Here is a 23,651-nt window from a genome sequence, read left to right on the forward strand (position 1 = left end):
GTACTTGAAGAACGAATTTGAAAACATTGTAACAGGAACACAGGTTTTTCATGATCCTCCAGAGTTCTCTTTATTAGGAATGATAATGTGATATGTATATGCTGTTGGTGCAAGCAAGGGGGAACATCCTTTACAACGCAACTTTTACAACGAAGTGCCTTTACGACGCAACCATTACAACGCAACTTTTACAACGACTTGCGCTGGGGGGGCTCTAGGATAGGGAATAGTTTCCAACACCTTCCCTACTATCCACGGGGACTGGAATTGGAATAGTAAATTATACTATTCACTATCCAGCGCCCCCCAACGTAAGTCGTTGTAACGACTTGCGTTGTAAAACTTGCGTCGTAAAGGCATGCGTTGTAATAGCATGCGTTGTAACGTCATACATCCGCAAGCAAGTGTCTATCCTCCTTTGTCAAAGGCCCAGGGGGTGTTACTCGCGGCTTACTATTTCTGAATCATGGTTGCGCTTGTCCTTGCCCCTGGAAGAATGTAATCATCACATCCACCCAAGATAGTTAAAATAAGGGTGCTAAATATATGGCAAGCATATGCTTCCCCTATGTTATGACTAATAACTGTGGTGAATGCAGGGTGCTGCCTGTTATCAGTTCCCTTACACAATCCTGCAGAATAATTTATCTTTCTTTCATGGATTAAATAAAGTATATATATCCGCTTGCGCTCTTGAGCCTCCCTCATCTTATATTTGCCCGTGTTTCTAAGCTATTGCTTGCGTGTCTTAATTAGGATGCCTTTTTTATTTCAACTCTTGTTTAAACCAGCTGTTGTGAAGTTCCTCTCCAGTGACTCCTTTGATACACTGGCAGCACGCGTTACACTGGACCATGCCTGTTTGTAGACAAGGCACTTGAACTCTCCACAGAAAGATGATTGAGTAAGGGCACAACTTCCTCCATGGACCTTTCTAGGAGGGTTTGAATCCTCCACAGTTTTACCAATACCTCTGTGTACAGTGGGGGCTTGCACAATTGAACCATCACATAATTCCTAGTCCTAGCACTGTTCCAGCCTTCTCAGGGGTGCAAAACTCTGAACAGTACTGTACAATATGATTTCTTTCCATTTGGAAGCCCAGGCTAAACCCTCTACATGAGTGGTACTCTGACTAGGAAAGAAGGTGCGTGCCATCAATGACCCCTGAATCCTAGAGGCTGCACTAGATCAGGCCTCAGCTAACCTGCCATTAAAGTTGTGGAACCATGTAGGAGATAATAAACCAAACAAATATTAGTTTTCTAAATCTTTTTTGGATTTGTAAATGGGGGACATAGTTTGCCAATCATCATCAAAGTCTACCGTACCCTTGTGTAGATCACCTTCATTTCGGCAATTAGCGCCAATAATTGTGGATTCATGAAAGTCCCAATCCCTTCAAAGTTCTGGTTAATTTATTCATCGCCTCAGCACTTTTGTTTTCCTAGGAAACAAATAACAGTTTTCAAGCACCACCTCCATGTCAAGGAGGCTCACTGATCGAACAGCAGCCTCGATGGCCAGAACTTATTTCATGGATTGACTCAAGACAGTTGCCCTCTAATTAAGTGACCTACACTACCTTATGAATAAGTAGAACACTAAGGGGCCCATTAGGATGTCGGGCGCCCGACATCCTGGTCCGCCCGCCAGCCACCCCCCCCCGCCATATTACCATGGCGGGGTACCGCGGCGGACAGAAAGATCGTCCACCGCTTTTCCGCCCCGGTCGCCTTGCGACCGGGGCAGAAAAAGTTTAATATGGTGGCGGTGTCTATTAGACACCGCCAGCCATATTACAATGGGCTTAAACAAATGCCTTTTCGTGGCAGCAATGCCGCCACGGAAAGGCAGGCGGTCTTCACTTCGGGGACTCCCGGCGGGACCCCTTGGTGAAGGCGAGGTGGGGGGTGCACATGGGGGGTACCTGTAGTACCCCCCTGCATTTGCATACACAATGCGGCAGGCACCGCACAGTGCCTTCCGCTTTGTGTATGCAAATGCATACATGCATTTTTAGCATTGTGGTGGGCGGTGCTGAGAGCACCGCCTGCCACAATGTTAAAAATGCAGGATGCGCCCGCCACTGTGGCGGGCGCATCCTAATACCCCCCATGGGACCCCTGCCCTTATGGCGTGCGGTCCCAAGTACCGTGAGGATGGCGGGCGGGCAAAGTCCGCCCGCCATCCTAATGAGGGCCTAAATTTATATATGTATGATATCGTTTTTATGTGGAGTGCAGCATGCAACATGCAACGCGGTATATGTATTACAGACCGTTGGACCCAAAATGGTGGAAAAATGGAGAAAGCATCTAGAAAAAGGTTCAGGGGAAACCTGAATGAGGTGTGGATAAAGGTACACCAACTACATCAATGGTCCATTTCAACTTGGTAAAGACAAGGATAGGTTTGCTAAGGTTATACATGCATGTGTTTCATACTTTGAAAAGGACATCATTCAATACATTTATTCAGAGATCCACACAGCATTGTGGGTACAGTGGATCTGGCAGTGTCTCTGTTCTAGGCTTAGAAAACTAATAACATGATGTAAGTCGAATTATGGTATACTCGATAAAGTCATTTTCTGAACGGACTTCTCACTAATTTTTTTATACATCTAGTCTTGTTATCTTTTTTTGACATACAATAACATTATTCACACATTTTACTTCTTAGCTTCCGTGACCAGGCTTCCAATTAAGTGGATGGCACCGGAGTCCATCAATTTCCGTCGCTTTACTTCTGCTAGTGATGTGTGGATGTTCGGTGAGTACCATGCTTTGTGTGTTATCACTTGGCAGCAATGAATCAAGTTGCTGTTCTTTTAACCTGTAAGTGTGTCTGATTCCTTTACATTTCTAACATCCTTGCAGATATTGATTTATAAGAAAACAAAATCTTGTCATTTGGTGAAAACACAGACAAGTTAAGAGAGGGAGAGGATGTGGTCTTGCTTCTAAGATGGGACTAAAAGGCTAATTACTGTTCAAATACCAGAGTTGCCAGTAACTCAAAACCAAGTGGGCAAATCACTAAATGCCCTATTTCCCTAATTGTTATATATGTAATGTAAGCACCTAAAACCCATTTTTGCAAATTCTAATCTCACTCTCTCCTCCTCTGCCTGGCTGAAGATCTTGAGACCAGGGCACCCATGTGGATAACAGCGCGCACTGCAAATAGGAAATCAGTCAGTCAATCCAATCAATAAATAAATGTGAAATAAAAATATATCACACCCAGACTGAATTACATTGCTCTGTTACTCCGCACAGAGATTACCACTATTTAAATACCTGTACATACAATACTTACACAATTATTGGGTTAGTAATGGCATATTAGGAATCCCAAGCATAGGTCTTACATAAAGGTATCACTCTTTCAACTTTCTAAAGCTTCCCAGACAGATTCTTACTACTCTGAGGTTTCAATAACTCACTCACTTAATGTCTCTGGAGCATAGAGAAGTGAGGGCACAGCATGTTAACTGCAAGGTTGATGCCCCTTTTCCTATTTGGATATGTTTGCGTTAAGGCTACTAATGGATTCAATGGCAAAAACAGAAAAAAGGATGTGTAAAGTGCTCAATTTAATCCCATCCACTGGTAGTTGCTCTGGACAGCATTTTTCTCACCGTGCCTCTATAAACAGTTTCTAACATCCTAATCAGGCTTGGTCCTTCTCTAATAGGAATAGTCCAGCCTGAACCACCAAGCCACACCCCTTCTGAACCTATGCGTAGGCATCCTCGGACTGATTTTAGTCTGTGTGGGCCTCATCAGTGAGGTTTAGCTTGATTTCTTTAGCACAGTGTGAATGGTACCCGGTTCTAGCCATACACGTCACCTTTAGGGCGCGTTACCTGGAAAATAAAAAAGGTGATGAATTGAATACTTGAATTAATCACAGCCACTGGTAATTACTCTGGGGTGCATTCCAGTCTATGGTTTCTTCCCACACTGTCTGTTGTGGCACGGTGATAAAAAATGATGTAGTGGAATGTGGCCTATGGTAATTACAAGATTAATTCAGGCATTCCACCTAAATACTCATTTTGTTTTGCCTGGTGGATTCAGTGTCATACCCAAGAAACACTAGTTCAGTTTCCTTGTAATTATTATTTGACATTAGTGTTTTTTCTTTGTCCCATGTGTATAACAAAGGGTCTTTCTGTTGTTTGGGTTCAGGGGTCTGCATGTGGGAGATCCTATGCTTTGGAAAGCAGCCCTTCTTCTGGCTGGAAAATAAAGACGTGATCAGCGTCATTGAAAAAGGTGACCGTCTGCCAATGCCAGAAGTCTGTCCGCCTACTCTCTTCACCTTGATGACACGCTGTTGGACCTATGATCCCAGTGAAAGGCCAAAGTTTACAGAATTGGTGTGCAGCATAAGGTAGGCTGTCCCTGAAAGTGAGAAAGTTTGTGTATGTGAATATGGGGCATGAGATTTGTCATAGCAGTGTGAATTGTAATGTTTATTACTTCATTGGAAAGAAATGCTCTAACAAGTTTTCTATTGTGCTCTTGGTATGCTGCTTGCATGTAGTAATCTGCAGCAGTCGTTCTAATATTTCTCTATCATAAGGGATTCCAAATAAGTGTTGTTTATTAAAATGTATTTGTAAGTTCTAAAAAAACCTTAACAACATGAAATTATGCAAATGTGTCAAACATCCTTGTGGTGCCTTTTTTGTGGATGGACTTTGGATAAACTCTGCATAGTTAAATAATTTGAAGATGTTGTACTCTATCAAATTTTCCTTACTGCTAACCCTGTCATGTCCATCCTCAGACACCAATAATCTCCAGTGTTTGGAGGAAGCACATAATTACATCTCATGCTTTTTCCCTAAATTCATCATGTGTGTTGACATGTCTGCAAACAGCCAAACCAATTTTGAGAACCTGATATTTTGCTTATGTGTATGGTTGTATGGATTCAGCACACGCTCAGCCAGGACACCATCAGACTGCAGACCAAGAAGTGTAATGAATTAAAAAACAAGACAGCAGCCCTTTTCCATCTATCCCCTGATCCATCAGGATCACCCCAACACTGAGCCAATTTAAGAAGGAGGTGAAGACTCACTTCTTTAAACAACACTACATCACAGTGCATCACCATCCACAACTCAACTTCCTCTCCTATTACTTAGTTGACTTTATGCTTGCCTTTGGCCATGTTCAGCGCTCACAGGCCTTTCGACTAGGTTTGGCTGGATTCATTCTATAGAAATACAGTTTGAATGCCCACAAATACATGCTCTCTAATTGTATAATTAGAGTACTGATCATCCTGGAAGGCTTGCATATAAATAATCAGCAGTCAAAGATACTGCTGGCCAATGTCTGCTTCAACTGCTTTGGATCAGGACGAACATCTGGTTGATTCAATTTAGTGAATCCCTAGAAACTGTGCTTTGCGAAAATACCAACTATGAAGTCAGTATCTGTGGTGACTTCAACCAGAGTCACCTGGGAACAGCCCTGACAGACTCCACCGCCGTGAGCCATTCCACCAATCCGCTTAGCAATTTGATAATCGTAAATCATAGCCTAAAGTCTATCCAGCACACATTGGAAAACAAATCAGCAGCACTAAAATTTCAAAATAATTTTAAGGGAATAAGCACCCTGGATTATGTGCTCTCCACTGATAAAATCTTAGATTCTCGAGTGAGTTTCGAAATTCCAACTCGCTATCAGAGCTCTCACTAACCTTTCCTTACCACTATAAAACATGGCACAAGCAGGCATAACAATCTGCGAGTAGCTGCTAGTTCAACTGGTGACGAAAGCTGGCAGCTAACCATGAGGGTAAAATGGGACCAGTGAATATGCATAACTTTAAATCATCTGGAGGTGTCTATACCTCAAGAACCAGAACAGCAAATTTCTACTGGACAACTGGAACTCAATTACTAATGAAATTCATCAAGCTCTAGGCAATAACCTAGTCCCTCCAAAATACGTCTACCAAGCCACTTCTACAAAAGTGCCATATAACAGCAAGCAAACGGATTATACTAAAACTCCAAAAACTTGCCAAATAGCAAGTAAAAAAACAAATGAAGTGGAAATAAAATTAGGGCAATTGTCTTTTTATAAACAATATTAACAGCTCGTTTGGGCAGCTAAACATGAGCGAGTGGACAAAGAATTGCTACATGTAATACTCTAATGGGTATACAGTGCCAAGCGGACCTATGGAGATATATTAGAAATAAAACATGTTCGGAAACAGCCAAAATATTTGTCATTGACTAATCTCTGTCGACCCCGCATGTAAAAAACCTATGTGTAGATAAAACTGTAAGCAATGATGACTCTGATACACTGGGCACCCCTACAGAAACCCAGAACCCAGATATGCTGCAAACCATCAATGCAAAAAGAACAATTGATGGACAGAATGCCGAACAATGTCATACATTCACCCTAGTACAGAGATCTGAGGCCAAATCCATTGTTTGTTTACTCACAATGCCATTCAAGACTGATTTGCAAATGGCCAGGTCTAAACTGGGGTGGCATGGTGAGCAAAAAAATGATGCATTTAACCCAGATCTCTTGACTGGGGGTGAATGTTTTGATTTATTCTGCATTCTGTCCATCAATTGTGTGTTTTGCTTTCTCGCCCTAAGTGCGCCGGGTATGCCAAGACGTGGGTCCAGGGCTCACTGTGGCACTGGAATCAAGCTATCCTGGCTGATGAGGGGTGAAACCCCAAAACCGGTCCTAGGAAGCTTGTTTCCTGTCCAAGGAGGACCTGGCTTAGCAGTTCAGCCTGGACTGTTCCCATGAGGCACAGGGTCAAGACTATTTTGCATATGGCCAGGTCTAAACTGGGGTGGCATGGTGAGCAAAAGAATGATTTATTTAACCCAGCTCTCTTGACTGGAGTTTAATGTTTTGATTTGTTCTGCATTCCGTCCATCAATTGTGTGTCTTTTGCTAACTATCAATGGCATCACTGAAATCCTGAAGAAAAACAGAGCCACTGGAGCTCCTGGCCCCAATGGTATCCCTGCACAGGTCTTCAAAGATGACACTGATCTGTGATCAGCAATACTATATCCACTATATCAGTCCTGCCTATCGACCCAGCAGGTCCCGGAGAGCTGGAAGGGTTCCATCTTGCACCTTATATTTATGAAGGGTGACAGGCAGAACCTAGCAAACTTCCACTTTATTGCTTTCTTGGTCATTGATGCAAAGGCCTACGCCTCTGCCCACTTGAAAAAGCTGGAGCATTGGGCAGAGGTGAACAAAATAATCCTGTTCTGCCAAACTGGTTTTAGGGCAAACTCCTCAACAATGGATAACATAGTGGCACTTTCCTTCTTAATTCACCAGGCAACCAGCCAGAAGCAACTCCTGCTCTGTGTGTGTTTTGTTGACTACTCTGCTGTGTTTGACTCAGTAGACAGGAACCTCCAATAGAGAAACCTCAGAGGGTTGCTCCAAGCAAATATATCTTTACACACCTCAACAGGGGTCAGGGTCAAGTTATCACCAATTGCGTCTTTAAAGAATATTCTGATGAATAACGGCCTAAATCAAGGGTGTGTGCTTATGTGCTTACTAATCAACCTGTACACAGCCGACATGGGTTCGGTTTTGAAAAGGGCTAACTTAATTCCGCCAAAAATTGGAGACACTAAAGTTGCAATATTACAATATGCAGATGACATTGACCTTCTGGACCACTCCAGAATAGGGATCCAAAAAGCACTCCGTACCCTTCACAAATATAAGCAAGAAAATGGCGGCAAATTGCTCTAAGACCAAAGTACTAATCTTTGGCACACCATCTTAGAAACTAAAACACAATTGGAGTCTGGGTCCACTGAAAATGTAAACCACTGACTCATATACGTTTGGCTATCATCAAAAGGAGGAGCCAAAACACATTTGATGCATTTAGAAGCAAAGGCGGAATTAATTCTCATCAAAACTTTCCAAATGAATAACTATCTTGAATGCCCCTCCACAGATCCAATAAGAAGCGTAATAGGAGCAACACTCCTCCGAAGATCAAATATGGCCCCAAAGTCTACTTGGGTAAACTTTTCAAGATAATGGAAAAATTCAATTTTTAAAGCCTACAAAAGTGTTTTCAGACTACGATGATACATATGTGGATGCCTGGTATGGTTGGAATTTGAACTGGAGAGCCAATCATGGGCCAGTATGGTGGCTTTTGTAAAGTTCTACTACAGAATCATAAAATGAGCAGCTTAAGACCCTGGAAGCAACCCTCCAGAATATCTTCAAATCAGAGGGGAATGCCTGGTCACACTATCTCCAAAGATCAATTGCCGCCCTCCAAATAGACCAGTCGGTATTAAACAAGCTACAGCTCTCACACACATCACTTAAAGCAATACTGAAAAAAGAAAACAAGGATACTTTCGAAAACAAGGGACATGGGCAAACTTAAGAACTCGCCACTCTTACAAGCTGTGCAAAAATCGCATTACAAAATGTAGCCACATTGCTTCAGTCCGCAGCCATAACTCGTTTGCGCCTTCTGAAAAAATTGCCTTAAGGAAAGGGCCGGACTGGCTGTAGCGGGCACCGGGCATTTCCCCGGTGGGCCACAAGGGTGGGGGGCGGTTATGGGCCCCTGGGGAGCCATTTTAGTTACCGAGGACAAGCAATATCGGCCCCCTGTAACAAAATTGGCTGAAACCGACCCTAGCAAACAGCTCGGCTGCACCCCCGCCTCCCTGTCAGGGAAGCCGGCTGAGCAGTTTGCCAGGGCCTGTTTCGGTTACCAGTCTGGCCCTGCTTAAGGAAATAATGTTGCAAGGCTGATGGGCTTACAGTCTAAAGAATTAAATCCAAAATGGCTTTCTGTTTCCACCCCGAAGACCAGCCAAAGACCTGCCCGTCTGCGCCCGTCCGCGCCCGGTCGGGCCAGGGGCTATGGCAGGTCCTGTTGTTACACCGCCTACCCCTGCCTCGGTGAGTCTAACATATTCCTCTATGGCATTGCGCAGCTTAAATGTCCCTCACCCACTAAATGCTAAATGTACCTCCCAATTAGAGGTTGAAGGCCCCTTTTCTTGCCGTCTTTGTTGCACTCAATTTACCACGGCTCAAACATTGATTTCTCACATATATAGTTGTGATTTGATGACATCCATGCCCTCTCCAGTCATGGATACCGCCCCACGAGGTAGGAAAAACATCCTATGTAATATTAGGTCCCTCTAAAAACACACGGCGGAGGTATGGGATATGATATCTTCCAATCAACCTGAGCTGTGTTTTCTCACTGAAACATGGCTCAAACCACACTGTACTCCGGCTATCACTCTTGCCATTCCGTGTAATTACAAATTATTGCGACTGGACCGTCCTATTAAAACTGGTGGCGGCATTGCTGTGGTATATAAAGAAGAATTGAAAGCTACAATTTTAGATGATCTATGTTCCCCTAACATTGAAATTCTGATTTTTAAGATACAGTCCTCTAAGGAAAACTATAAAGGTGCTTTAGTTTATAGGCCACCTGGTCCTTACAAAAACTTTTCCAACAATCTAATTGAACTACTTGCCCCACATATTAATGATGAGTGTGAGTTCACACTAGTTGGAGATTTTAATGTCCATGGTGAGAAACATGACTGCAATGATGCTCAGTCATTAATAACAGACCTATCAACTCTAGGTTTGACACTAAAGAATAAAGGACCTACACATCAGGCTGGTCACACTTTAGACCTAGTCTTTTCCAATATACACACAATTTTCTGCCCACCTGCTACCCAGGTGAGCTGGACTGATCATTTTGTTGTGGAATTTGTCACTCCCCTTCAGGCGCCCAAACCCAAGCACCTCAGCACGTTACCCTGTATCCGCAGACAGTGGCATAAAGTCACTAATTCTACTTTTAAAGATAATTTTAACCTTCCTATACTACGACATTCGGATGATATTGAAGTAGCTCTTAAGAAATTTGAAGATGAAACCAGGAAAACGATAGATAAAATTGCCCCACTAAAGTCTTTTAAATCCAGGCCGGTCAGAAAGCAAGAAGTTTGGTTTTCTGACAAATTGAGAACTCTTAAACAAGGAGCCAGGAAATTAGAGAAAAGGTGGAGGACATCCCATCTTCTAGAAGATAAAGAAAAATACTGGAGTGCATTATCCTCCTACCACAAAGCAATACGATGTGCGCGGAAAGCACATATTGCTACTCGGATACAAGAAGCGGGAAACTCCCCTCGAGTTCTTTTTCAAATAGTACAGACATTTGCTAAACCGACAGCATGTGAAGCTCCTGATACTTCATCCCAGCAGTTGTGTGATGAGATATCCTGTTTCTTCTTGAATAAAATTGATAAAATCTATGATAAAATTTTAAGTACCAATCAGGCCTCAGCTTCAGTTCCTAGGACTCCCGTATCCATTTTCTCTGACTCCATACCAGACTCACAATCCCTAGACACCTTTCCCCCTGTTACACTTCAAGAAGTATCGAGTCTTATAAAACAGATTAAAAGTGGCAGTCCAGAGGATATTATCCCTGCCAGACTAATACCCACTCTGGATGAACAACTTAGTCCACTGATCACAGAATTAGTGAATCTCTCACTCATTTCAGGCACTGTCCCCAAGGAATGGAAGCGAGCTCTTGTCAGACCTCTGAGGAAAAACACCGCCCTACCATGGGCAGACCTGACAAACTTAAGACCCATCTCTCTGCTACCTTTCTTGGGGAAAATCACAGAAAAATATGTCAATCGACATCTATCCAGACATATTGAACAAGTACAGGCCTTGGATGAGTCTCAATCGGGATTCCGCCCCAAATACAGTACCGAATCTACTTTGCTGTCGGTTACTGATGATCTCCATGCTTACCAGGACAAGGGCTTATCAGTCATCTTGGTTCTACTAGATCTATCGGCAGCGTTCGACACCGTATCTCATTCCATCTTAATTCAGCGGTTGTCGAGCGCTGGCCTTAAGAACAAAGCCCTTGAATGGCTAAAGAGTTTCCTAGCTGACCGTACCCAGAGAGTCACCTTGGGTACATACCGCTCGGTGGAAATTGAGATTTCTAAGGGGGTGCCACAGGGCTCATGTTTGAGCCCTACGCTCTTTAATATCTATGTGGCACCCCTGGCAGGAGTGCTGCGTAGATACGGCTTTGTTCCCGTATCTTACGCAGACGACACGCAACTCCTGTTTCCCTTCAAATCTCTTTCCGCCGAGGTTAGGAACTCTTTCTCAGCTGGCATGAAAGAAGTGGCACATTGGATGTCTTCCAACTATCTCCAATGCAATGTCAGCAAAACGGAGATCATGCTGTTTGGGGAAGCTAGGATACTCTGGACTCCGGATTGGTGGCCTGCAGAGTTGGGGGCTGTTCCCGAACCCAAGCAGATCGTGAAGAACTTGGGTATTCGGCTTGATCATGATCTATCACTTAAACAGCATACCAGTTACATATCAGGGATATGCTTTTACACTATTGGCCTACTTCGTAAAGTCTTCCCCCTTCTACCCAACTCAGTGAGGAAAATCCTCGTTCAAGCACTCATCCTGAGCAGGATAGATTACTGCAACGGTTTGCTACTATCCGTCAACGAAAGAGTGCTAGATAAACTGCAGGTTATTCAGAACACGGCAGCCCGCCTTGTTCTGAATGCCCCTCCGAGAACTCCCTCTAAACCCCTCCTGGAGCAATTACACTGGCTCCCAGTTAGACAAAGGGCCAAATTCAAAATTTGTTGTCTGATCCACAAGTGCCTGAACGGACAGGGACCTACTTATCTTGAACGGAAATTTATTCCTTATGTCCCAGCACGGTCCCTCAGATCAAGTACCAATCTTCTACTTGTGGTCCCCCAAGTCAAAAAAGCTAGGCATGGAGGTAGAGCTCTTTCCACTATGGGCCCAAAGCTGTGGAATAAACTACCACTGACCTTAAGACAATGCAAAGAACATCTAGCTTTCCGCAAGCAATTAAAAACTATCCTTTTCAAAAATGAAATCTAAACTCTTCCCTCAGTATGTTCACAGATTTACCGGTCAAAAGCGCAGAGATACTCCAGCTGGAGTGATTCTAGCGCTATACAAAACCATAAATAAATAAAATAAATAAGATCACCAACTGAAGACTCTGTGCTTATAGGTTGGAGTCATTCAACCATCTACTATGTTGCTGCCTTCAACTTCTGCACTCCTGTTGCACTTGCTGAAACCTCTTTCTCACATACACAACTCGAACCTATAATGAGGCAAGGAGCCTTGTGTTCACGATCACTGAGCCCACTGAGCTGGCCAGATTTGGGAAGTATATCAGCCTCATACAAGCATATATAAAGGAGGTGAATGAGAACTAAAAGACTACACCTCGAAAGGACTACCTTGGATTTGTCTTGCCATAGCTGGATAGTGGCGACTCAGCAGCCCACACGAGCATTGTTTACTGCTTTAACAAAAAAGTAGTGTACTGGTCTTCTGAGTGACCATCAGCAATGAAAGAACTACTTAAAGGTATTTTAATCTGAATTTATTTAGGGACTGCACTGAGCCGCATACTAATAATAACTCTCTATGGACCTACTATCAGAATGCCCAGACTGGGCTCTGATAAAGGCCCTAAACATGTTAGGGTGATCAGGACCCAACATATTTTTGTGCTGTTAGCATCAGGAAACTGCTGATTCTTAATGTGAGAGATTTGGTTTTGCCCCCAACTTCTTTAGCATATTCTGCTCCAATCCAGCAGAACCAAATTGCCATTCCAACTGGCATTCTTTGTCTAACCTCGTCCACATTATGATAGAGAGCACGCTGTTAAACAATGTTCCTCCACTCTCTCCACTCCAGTACCAAAAAAAATTCAACTTTGCAACTTTATCACTCACCAGAACCTAGACACCCCAAAATCACTGAAACCTAGTTCACCGTCTCATCCTCTACTCATCTTCAGTCATTCCACTTCCCTTAAAAAACATCCATCCACCCTGGTTTCACCTAAATTGTGGTAGGCTTGTCATCATACACAAAATATCTAGGTCAGCATTTTTCTAGTGGCCTCTGCTGTTTCGTTTTGATGCTTTGTTTGATGCCTCCGATTCCCAGCTCCTCATGTTTCCCCTAAATATGAGCCAAAACATGGTGAATGACTTATCCACCTGAACCTCCTCAACAACCTTCTCCAACACAGGCAACTCCTACCTTGACAACCCTACTCTGTTTAATTCCCACCACATTACATACAAAAGGATCTCCCTTTTAGCCATCCTTACCTAAATCATCTTCACCTTCTCATTTACCCTCAACCACACACATTCAAGTCTAAAAATACATCTTTACCTATTACAAACTGCTGCTGTTTTAACTGTGTACAACCCTGGCAGTTATGTTTAACTAATTGCAGTGCTATACCACCACTCCAAGGAATGCCCAGACCATCACAGATCATGTTCAGGTCCTTCCAAAAATGTCCTCATTGACAGTCTACAAAAAAACCAAAGGCTTGCTCTCCAAAACTAAGTAACCCAGATGTCCATCTGAGAAAGATGGAGGCAGCTACTGAATTATCTTCCAAGCAATTTCAAATGAGAACAAAATTTCTTTACATCCCTGTTTTAATGTTGATTTAAAAACATCTTTTTTAATTCAATTAATAAAATTCAAAATAATAAAAGTATTGTCTTGTCACAAAGGTGAACCAAGCACTTAATTGTATGTCAGAATATCAAGAACAAAACTATTTCCTGGCAAAAATATGGACTACCAGAATATTGTGAAAGGAAGTATATGTAGTATATATGAGTATATATCTTCTATTCTTAACTCTTCATCTACATACCTACACATATTGTCAAGGTATATATTTGTGGAGTTAAGTATAGGAAGCCTAAGTTTAACCGTTACTATTTTCTAGTACTCAATATTATGGCCACAGCATTATAGCAGCTCCTTAAATGTTTAGTATTTAAGTATAAGTATAAGAGTTAAGTATAGTAAGCCTAAGTTTAACCATCACTATTTTCTAGTAGTCAATAGCAAGGCAAGGCAAGGCAAGGCAAGCCCGACAAGCCCGACAGCAGAGGCCACAGACCGCGCCGTGAGGGGAACGGCTAAGACACCGACACCAGCGCCGTGAGGGCAACGGCCAGGGATCAAACAGCGGAGCGCCGAGCGCTCAGTGGGGGACTTCATTTCCCAGGTGCCCCGGAGTTTCACCGGCGCACCGGTGACACCACAGCCTGCGCCCGGGGGGGCTACTAAACAGCGGAGCGCCGAGCGCTCAGTGGGGGGCAAGGCAAGCCCGACAAGCCCGACAGCAGAGGCCACAGACCGCGCCGTGAGGGGAACGGCTAAGACACCGACACCAGCGCCGTGAGGGCAACGGCCAGGGATCAAACAGCGGAGCGCCGAGCGCTCAGTGGGGGACTTCATTTCCCAGGTGCCCCGGAGTTTCACCGGCGCACCGGTGACACCACAGCCTGCGCCCAGGGGCGCTACTAAACAGCGGAGCGCCGAGCGCTCAGTGGGGGGCAAGGCAAGCCCGACAAGCCCGACAGCAGAGGCCACAGACCGCGCCGTGAGGGGAACGGCTAAGACACCGACACCAGCGCCGTGAGGGCAACGGCCAGGGATCAAACAGCGGAGCGCCGAGCGCTCAGTGGGGGACTTCATTTCCCAGGTGCCCCGGAGTTTCACCGGCGCACCGGTGACACCACAGCCTGCGCCCGGGGGCGCTACTAAACAGCGGAGCGCCGAGCGCTCAGTGGGGGGCAAGGCAAGCCCGACAAGCCCGACAGCAGAGGCCACAGACCGCGCCGTGAGGGGAACGGCTAAGACACCGACACCAGCGCCGTGAGGGCAACGGCCAGGGATCAAACAGCGGAGCGCCGAGGGCTCAGTGGGGGACTTCATTTCCCAGGTGCCCCGGAGTTTCACCGGCGCACCGGTGACACCACAGCCTGCGCCCGGGGGCGCTACTAAACAGCGGAGCGCCGAGCGCTCAGTGGGGGGCAAGGCAAGCCCGACAAGCCCGACAGCAGAGGCCACAGACCGCGCCGTGAGGGGAACGGCTAAGACACCGACACCAGCGCCGTGAGGGCAACGGCCAGGGATCAAACAGCGGAGCGCCGAGCGCTCAGTGGGGGACTTCATTTCCCAGGTGCCCCGGAGTTTCACCGGCGCACCGGTGACACCACAGCCTGCGCCCGGGGGCGCTACTAAACAGCGGAGCGCCGAGCGCTCAGTGGGGGGCAAGGCAAGCCCGACAGCAGAGGCCACAGACCGCGCCGTGAGGGGAACGGCTAAGACACCGACACCAGCGCCGTGAGGGCAACGGCCAGGGATCAAACAGCGGAGCGCCGAGCGCTCAGTGGGGGACTTCATTTCCCAGGTGCCCCGGAGTTTCACCGGCGCACCGGTGACACCACAGCCTGCGCCCGGGGGCGCTACTAAACAGCGGAACGCCTCTCGTCCCGCGAGGACGCGCGCGGGACGCGCCGGGCGAAGCCCGGGCAAAGGGCGGGCCCTCTGTGGCCCTCAGAGGCACAAAGAGGACGGGACGGGCCACCACTCTTGGTTCCATCATAGTATAAGGTACAGTCTGGTTCTATCCTCTTAACCTCTATCGCTTTGAACAAATTACTGTTGTCATCCGGATCCAGACCACAAACTATAATGTCCATCTGGGAAGAGCTGAACGACCTCTGTGGCACAAACTATATCCCAGATCGTATAACACCCCCCATAGCGGCCAGAGACACTGATTTAGTATATTTTTCTCCCCAGGCATCTCCCGTTATAACCCTCTCTCCATCCAATAAATGCAGCTCCTCTCTACTCGCTCCCAACCCAGTCTCATTTACGTTGGATAAAGCAGAGACTCGACCAAATGATTCCGCATCCCCCCTTCAAGTGACCCTCCTGGCCCAAATAGAGCGACTGCTCATCACTGCTCTATCTCCATTGGTAGCAAAAATAAATGACTTGGGAGACAGGTTGGCCAGAATCGAAAAAACTGTAATTGGGTCATATCCATCAACTGGTAATACTGTTACCCCCTCTAATATCCACCATAACACCTGTGAAAGGTCTAACAATGCTCCCAGGATAATTGAAACTTGCAACTCCCCTCTGATACCACCAACTCATACTGGGAAAAAAGCGACTTGTAATTCTGAACATGCCCCACATAGAGCTCATATGATCCCCCTAGAGAGAAGACGTCGCATTGATCTACCCCCCGAAGCTGCCCCATACGTCACTGTTCTCTCTGGGGTCCCCCCTCTCAGTCCGGGCAAACGCGAGCTACACCAGGACCTACTCAACAAAGCCATTTTTTGGCTCAAAAACAATAGATCATTACCATCTACACTAGACGGTGGGATAATGAGCGTCAGAAGAGTGGGGTGGCTTGGTCATCTACCCAAAAATGTTTCGGGGGACCTGATCTTAATTAAATTTAAATATAGGAACATTGCCCCCTATTTGAGATCTACCAAACCCAAACTTGGAGATGGTTCTATCTGTATCTGGGACCTGCACGATTTCTATCCTGGTCCCCGAGCACCGAATCACCATAACATCGGGTGAAACAGGGGGGATTCTGTGTATTTTGACTTTTTTCTTTGAATAGTAGTTTTTGTTAATCTATTTTAGTTGGGTTCAAATCAATTCATATTTTAACTATGAAATGTATTGTTGAGATATTTTTGTATGAAATGCATTTCATTTTGCTGCTTTTATGGTTTTTAAACTAAAAAGCCGAATAAAGCTTATTTTGATCCTTTGATCCTAGTAGTCAATATTATGGCCACAGTATTATAGCGGCTACTTAAATGTTTAGTATTTAAATCTTAACATTCTGGTAGTATACAAAAAAAATTGGGCCTGACTCAAAAAGGTAAGTTACACTTTTGAGTAAGTTAAGACTTTGCAGTAAGTTTACTACTTTTAAGTATTCATAAACTCTGACTGCAAAATGACTGCAAAAGTGTAAGTTGTATGTCTCTGCCTGCATACTAATGCAATTGGCTTACTCTTGTGTGAGTGGGGGACATTCATCTCTGAACCCCTATTACTCCTCCCTAATCTTATCCCCTTTAGAAGTAAGTGTGCCATTTTTTCCATGCACTCTATTATGTCCTTCCCACTTTTTATTCTAAAATCTATACTTAAATGTGTGTAGACCGTGAACATATTAGTATAGAAAAAACATACATTTTGTAGTACATTTTGTAGTACGTTTTATAGTAATATAAAACGTCCAACAGAGTACAGTATGAGAATCAGGCACATATAGTTCCAACCACATGTAGAGTATTGCACCTATATCGATCCATTGATATGCCAAGCTTACCTATTTGTTGTGATAATATGCAGTAATTCCAAGGATTGCATGTTCCTACGAGTGAAGGCTATTCCTCCAGTTAAGCATAAGAAGGATTTAAATTCTTCATAACATACCATTGAGCAGGTTCCATTTTAGTAGTATATGCTTTCAGCAACCTCAGTGCTACCAAAAATGGGAACTCATTTTATAAATTTCACCACAATCAATCAATGAATCAATCAGGGAATTGTAAGCACGCTACTCACCCGTGAGGGTCTCAAGGCGCTGAGACCCTCACAATGGCAAATTGAAAAGTACTCTAAAAAAGTGATCAATTACCAAAGCTATAACATATACTCAGAACAAATATGACACACTAAGAAAGACTTAGGGCCAGATGTAGGTCGGGAAATACCGGTCGGTAACGGCCGATTTCGGCCGTTACCGACCGGTATTTGCAAATGGAGATGTAGGGGCCTTAAAATTTACAGATTCAGTATATTTACCGAATCAGTAAAGTTACCGATTCGGTAAAATACCGATTCTGTAAATTTACCGAATCGGTAAATCAATATGTAGGTGGCACTGAAAACAGTGCCACAGGCCCTTACCGATTCGTTATTTACCATGTAATACTATTGCATGGTAAATAACGAATACCTGTGTACATGCACATCTGTGCATGTACACCTGTGCCATGTGACACACATACATGCCACACAAGCCACAAGTGCAACATAGTGTCAAAGTGACACCCTGTCCCCCTTGGCAATTCGATAATTTTACCGATTCTGTAATTACCGAATCGGTATTTGCCATTGAATCCTCTGGGCTTCAAGGCCCATAGGAATCAATGACAAATACCGATTCTGTAATTACAGAATCGGTAAATACCGAATCCTACCGATTCGGTATTTTTTACTGAAAAATTACCTACATTAGATTTACCGATTCATGAATACCGAATCGGTAAAATTCGGTATTTATGAATCGATAAATCTAATTTACCTACATCGGGCCCTTAATGATTAATAAATTAGTTACAAAATTGTAGTCTAAACATATATGTATACACAAACAGCGGGTGTAGAATCAATGGTTATCATAAACTGGAAGCCATAATTAATTGTAAGTATGCCATTCACCTACCAACCAATTAGCCGACAATTAAATTCTCCTTGGCAAGCTCAGATCCTCTCTTGAGGTTCTCACTTACACTCAGGTGCCTATTTGAGCAAAGAAAGTCAATTAGAACTCAAAGCACTATGGTATAAACAATATCACAATACGTAACTTCAAAGTTTGCAAATAGTTGGCGTGCAACACCCTCCACATCTGCAAATCCGTCTGCTACATGAAGACCATCTTTGATGTTCATAATCTGAAGATCATCGAAAAGGCCAACCCCCCTGTATGGTTAACTCTAGCTAGCCTTTGACCCTATTAATCTTAAAGTCCTATTCACATTCTTTTTCCCCATCAGCAGACACTCAACTGATTCACCTCCTTTCTTGTAGTCAGGCAATACCTCCAGAAAGTTTCATTCAAATAGCCCCCACACCTGGTCAAAAACATACTCTTCGTATAATATGTTTGTGGACGAATCGATAGTAAATTTTCTGAATATCTGAACTGGATACATTTCCACACAATTAATAAAATGGTAATAGTATACATGGTTGGTGTTTATCTGTAGAATCTGGTATTGATTCAGTCATCATGGTACAACACTGTGCGCTCAATATAAGTTCCAGAGACCAGGGTTAGTTTAGTCAACCACTGAGAAGAGAACACCTCTGTAATAGCTTTAAACCAATTGAACTATTCTGGAGTGCTTGATAATCTTCAGTGAGGCATGGAGGACACAGAGCTTTGTGACTAATCTTACACAATTACGCCCACTTACTTGGATGACTTACCATCGGTGCTACTTGTCTGCATAACTTTGGTATGGATGTAGGATAATGGGCAGATTTGAAAAAAAGCCTATGGGTGTCTGGTGAGTGAAATCTCAGTTGTATTGCAGGGGGTGAAGTAGGTGGGTACACTAGTGACTGGGCTGCAAAATGACCAAAGACTGTGTAAGACTGCTTGTTCCTTCCATTCCCATTTTGAAAACAAGGAAGTGCATTGTATGTGCAGATTACTGTTCAGTAACTTCCACTTTTCATATTAGAGCACCACAAATAGCAAATAATGTATCATCAGCACACTTACTGCTTAAGTGGTATCTTAAACTAAACAAGCAGAACGTTAATGTTTCCAAATATATGGGATATGCAGGATTGTTATTAGTTCTATCTAAGCACTTTTGTTCCTTTTGTGTAGTGATATTTATCAGACAGAGAAGGACATTTTGAAAGAACAGGAGAGGAACAATCGTCACCGGCCTCCCAAAATTGTGGAACCAGCTATGTGTCATGAACCCCCTCCAAAGGTAAGGGTCTTGTTATTGGACAAGGCAGATTATGTTTCATGTTTTTCTGTTTAGATCCAATCACTACAATAAGCCCTGCTCTGTAAATGTACACATAGAAAACTGAGTTGTGCTATTCTTAGATATCTCAAAGCCTTTGATCCGAAAATATGAGTTTTACAAAAATTAAATTTGTCTTATACACAGGAGACATGCATGAAAATCTCATAAACTAACCTTGGATGTGACCTATCAGATGGATATATTCTTCCTAAGCGCCTGCCAGTGGTCTGACCTGGTGGCTGTATTTTTCTTAGCGGAGACAGGAGCAGATGAGCAAGCAAGGATGAGAACATTTAGAATATGGGCCAATATTGTTATAAATTGTCCTCCACTAGAGCTTGTATCCTATTTGCATATTAATCACTCGGACTTTCCTTGTTTGAAATGACTCTGTAAACAGCCTGCCATAAGTGCACCATGGCTTCACCTCTTTCTCATAGAACTCCTGTTGAGGCCTCTGTGGAACCTTTAGTGGATCTATTTTTATATTTTTATCAACAACTGTAGGAAAGCTCGTTGTTAGTAGGTGGGGTATTCCCCCACAGACAGTAATAATACCACAATCACTACTAGTTCTAATCAAGTCTCAGTAAATTAATCCTTGCTCAACCCTTGGTAGCTAAACAAACGAGCAATCAGGCTTAACTAAGGATACAGGAATGTATAAAGCATTTAATACCAACAAAACAGTAAATAAGTCAGACACAATACAAATCAAACACCAATTTATAAAACTAGAAAATATTTGTTTCTTCAAAACATCATCAAAACCATAAAACTCCAATGTAGGGACCAGGAGATATGAATTTTTTAAAGATTAAATCAAACATTGTGTATTTTAGTGCCAAAAAGTATTAAGCGCCACTTACATCGATTTGGTCGCGCTGGACTGGGACAAAGTCAATGTTTTAGACTGACCACTATGGAGGGTCGGATAGGGTGATGGCTAGGTCACGGTCAAAAGTTTACCTTCTGACTTGGTCTTTTTCTTGGAGATTTTCTCTTGACGAGTCCTCGGGTTCCACAGATCCGGAGATCGATTTGACGCAGTCTGCTGCAGCGTAGTGCCTCGGTAAGCCTCTGGAAGTATCTGTTCTTGGCGTCAATGGCAGGGAACTCCAGAAATTTCAGTGGGGCACACCAGCGCAGTCAATTCGATTTGCAAGTCGGCGACAGCAGCTTGACTTTTGACGTCGAGCTGGTCTCCTCCTGGAGCTTAGTTGCAAAACTTTGCAGAAAGTTTCCAACTTTGAGATCTTACTTCTTGTTGGTTCCTTTGGGAGTTGGGAAAAATAAGAGTCCAACAGCACCATCCAAGGGTTTAGGTTCAGATACTCTGGATTGCCTCCTGGGGGCCTAGGACTCAATTTTCCACAATGCACCTGTTCAGTGCAGAAAACTCCAGTTGCAAATGCTCAGCAGCGGTGTTTCTCTCTGGTTTTGCAGGTTATGTCTTCCAGCTCTGTTGTACTTGTTGCTGGTCAGGTAGACCACACCTTTTTCTTTGAGTCTGGCACAGTCCTTTGTGTCTGGAGCCTTGTGAGTGCAGCAGCTGTAGTCTTTCAGAGTGCAGGCCTTCTAGGATGCAGTCCAAGGGCCCAACAAGGCAGTAGTACTCCTGCTTCCTAGGGTTCCAGGCAGTGTTCCCAAGAGGTTTTGAAGCTCTGCCATATTTATCCTCCATTGTGGGCTTGCAGGAGGAGTGGGCACCTAATAAAGCTGATTCCCCTTGTTATGACCACTTCCTGGTGAAGTGTGGCGTATTTGTAACCCATAATGCACTAGTCTCCCAAACATCTAAATGGGGAGAGTCTCTCCTTGGTGCGTGTGTCTCTGTAACTAAACCCAGAGATGTGGCTAAAAACTGAGTACACTCCCCTTCCAGTCTCTCTCCTAATCTAGCATTGGGCTAGAGATCAAGGAAGTGGGGTTTGTCTGGGTCCTGTGACATCTGTTTTCTGCAGAGGTCCTGCCTTTGAAGTCCAGCTTATCTACCCAGCCCCCTCCCTCCCTTTCTCTCTCTGGCTTCCCTGGAAGCAAATCTCCTCCCACCAAATGGCTGTTTTTTGCAGCCCCATGCCTTTGCACACCTACTCAGGGAGGCAGCTTGGCTCAGGCTGCCAAAGGCTAACCAATCAGAAGAGGCTGCTACAGGGCGGCCTTAGATAACTTAAGGATAGTAAGTTCTAAAACTACTTTCCCGTGATAGTTATATAAAATCCGTCATCCGATGATGATGCTGTTTGTACCTCCATTTTAAAATACAGCGTTCTACATAAAGGCACTCAACGCATATCTCACCCTGCTGAAGTGATGAACTCTGAAAGTCCAGGCTGTTCGTCTGTTATGGGTTTATACTTGTGTCTTCACCTCTTAGGGCATCCATGTTGGAGACTAATATGGATGATCGCCTGTCTGGTAGTAACGAAGCCTTTAACTACAGACACTAATGCAAGTGTTTCTTCAGAGTCCCCAAAGTGTTTTTGTCGGGCATTTATCAATGACCATGTGATAGTTAAAACTCACAGCACTTTTACCATTGTTTTTAAATGGATGGGGTAAGTTGTAGCCCTGCTTGCATCGCATCTAACTTTGCTGTCTCAATATGTTTTTACCACCAGTGGGCTCCCTCAAATTGGAGCAGATAATTTAGGTGAATGTATAAATCTTTTTCTGGTACTACTGTTAGGCACTACTTTAATTCTCCAGGAAGGAAAATGTGTAATTTTTAAACTCAACACTAAGGTGCCTGAACTTTATGAGGACCACTACGTTTTTCAACTAGTGTGAACTGGACAAAAGAGTAGAGCTCTGTCAGACTCTTGTGTTTTAGATTGACAGGATATCTGTGAAAGCAGTTCTTTCTCCAGGTAAATATTCTGTCCAATTCCTTGCTAAAAAGTTCTTCTGGAGTTTAATTAGCCTGTCATTGTAAGTTAATGCCCTTCGATTACCGTTCCAGCTTAAGCTTTTTCCACTCTTGTCCTAGCATCCCAGCCTTGTCCTCCGACTTTGGTGTTAGATCGATATTGTTAGGACCAAGAGGAATTCCACGTGTCCTGTCACCACTCGCTGTCCCCGCTTATCCCCTTTGCTGGCAGGACATATACACAAGCTAGTAAAAGGGTAAGTGGTAGCATCAAGCGACTGTAGTAAAGAGGAAAAGCTCAATGGAGCCAGTGGCCACTGTAGGGTTGGCAGTGCCCACAACAGGGGGCTCCTGGTGATGCCAAGACCATGCAGGGAGCTTGAAGCTACTGACTCGCAAGGTCTGCTTTTGTGGTAAAGCTCACTCTAGTGTACCCTAGCCACCTCTCAATTGTCCCTGAGCCAACACACTTGAAACCAAATGGTTTCATCAGATGGTAATCAGGGAAGGACTATAGAATCACACATCTATACAAGGGCAGTGTCTTAGCAACATCTGTAGTACTAGAGATGATCTGCCAGACATTTCCAGTTGCTCAGACCATCTACTACCCTCACCTTAACTTCTTGAGTAAGTAGTCCTTTTCCTGTCCTTGTTCTCGTTTATGCTTTAACTCCTTCCTCCATTAGGAGAGTTCCTTTGGGTCTTGTACCTTCCTACACCCCCCCCCCCGCACCATGATAGTTTAGCTAATTTCTTCTTGAGCCAGTGAAGGCGCTCTTTGCGGGTTTTTCTCTGACTGAAGCCGCTCTCCTGTACTTGTGTCCGGCTTCCTATGAAAAATTGGTCATCATTTCTCAAAGGTTGATAAAGTGGATTGAGGTTATCAGCAGCATTCTATTCTGGTACTGGCACCTCACTTGGAATGTTTGCAGGGGACAGGTGAGTTTGCTAAAAATATTT

General features: G+C 44.1%; 1 protein-coding gene across 5 annotated transcripts in view; it reads left to right on the forward strand.

The window, feature by feature from the left end:
- Nucleotides 1-23,651, forward strand: part of PTK2B (protein tyrosine kinase 2 beta) — a 500,318-nt gene that overhangs the window by 420,500 nt on the left and 56,167 nt on the right. For all 5 annotated transcript variants that reach the window (XM_078649940.1, XM_078649942.1, XM_078649937.1 and 2 more), the window contains 3 exons: nt 2,686-2,775; nt 4,200-4,404; nt 19,669-19,777. In XM_078649940.1, coding sequence (XP_078506066.1) covers nt 2,686-2,775; nt 4,200-4,404; nt 19,669-19,777 — 404 coding nt within the window. The remainder of the gene's footprint in view (nt 1-2,685; nt 2,776-4,199; nt 4,405-19,668; nt 19,778-23,651) is intronic.

Source organism: Lissotriton helveticus, chromosome 6 (genome assembly GCF_964261635.1).
Source record: "Lissotriton helveticus chromosome 6, aLisHel1.1, whole genome shotgun sequence".
Classification (NCBI taxonomy): Eukaryota; Metazoa; Chordata; class Amphibia; order Caudata; family Salamandridae; genus Lissotriton; species Lissotriton helveticus.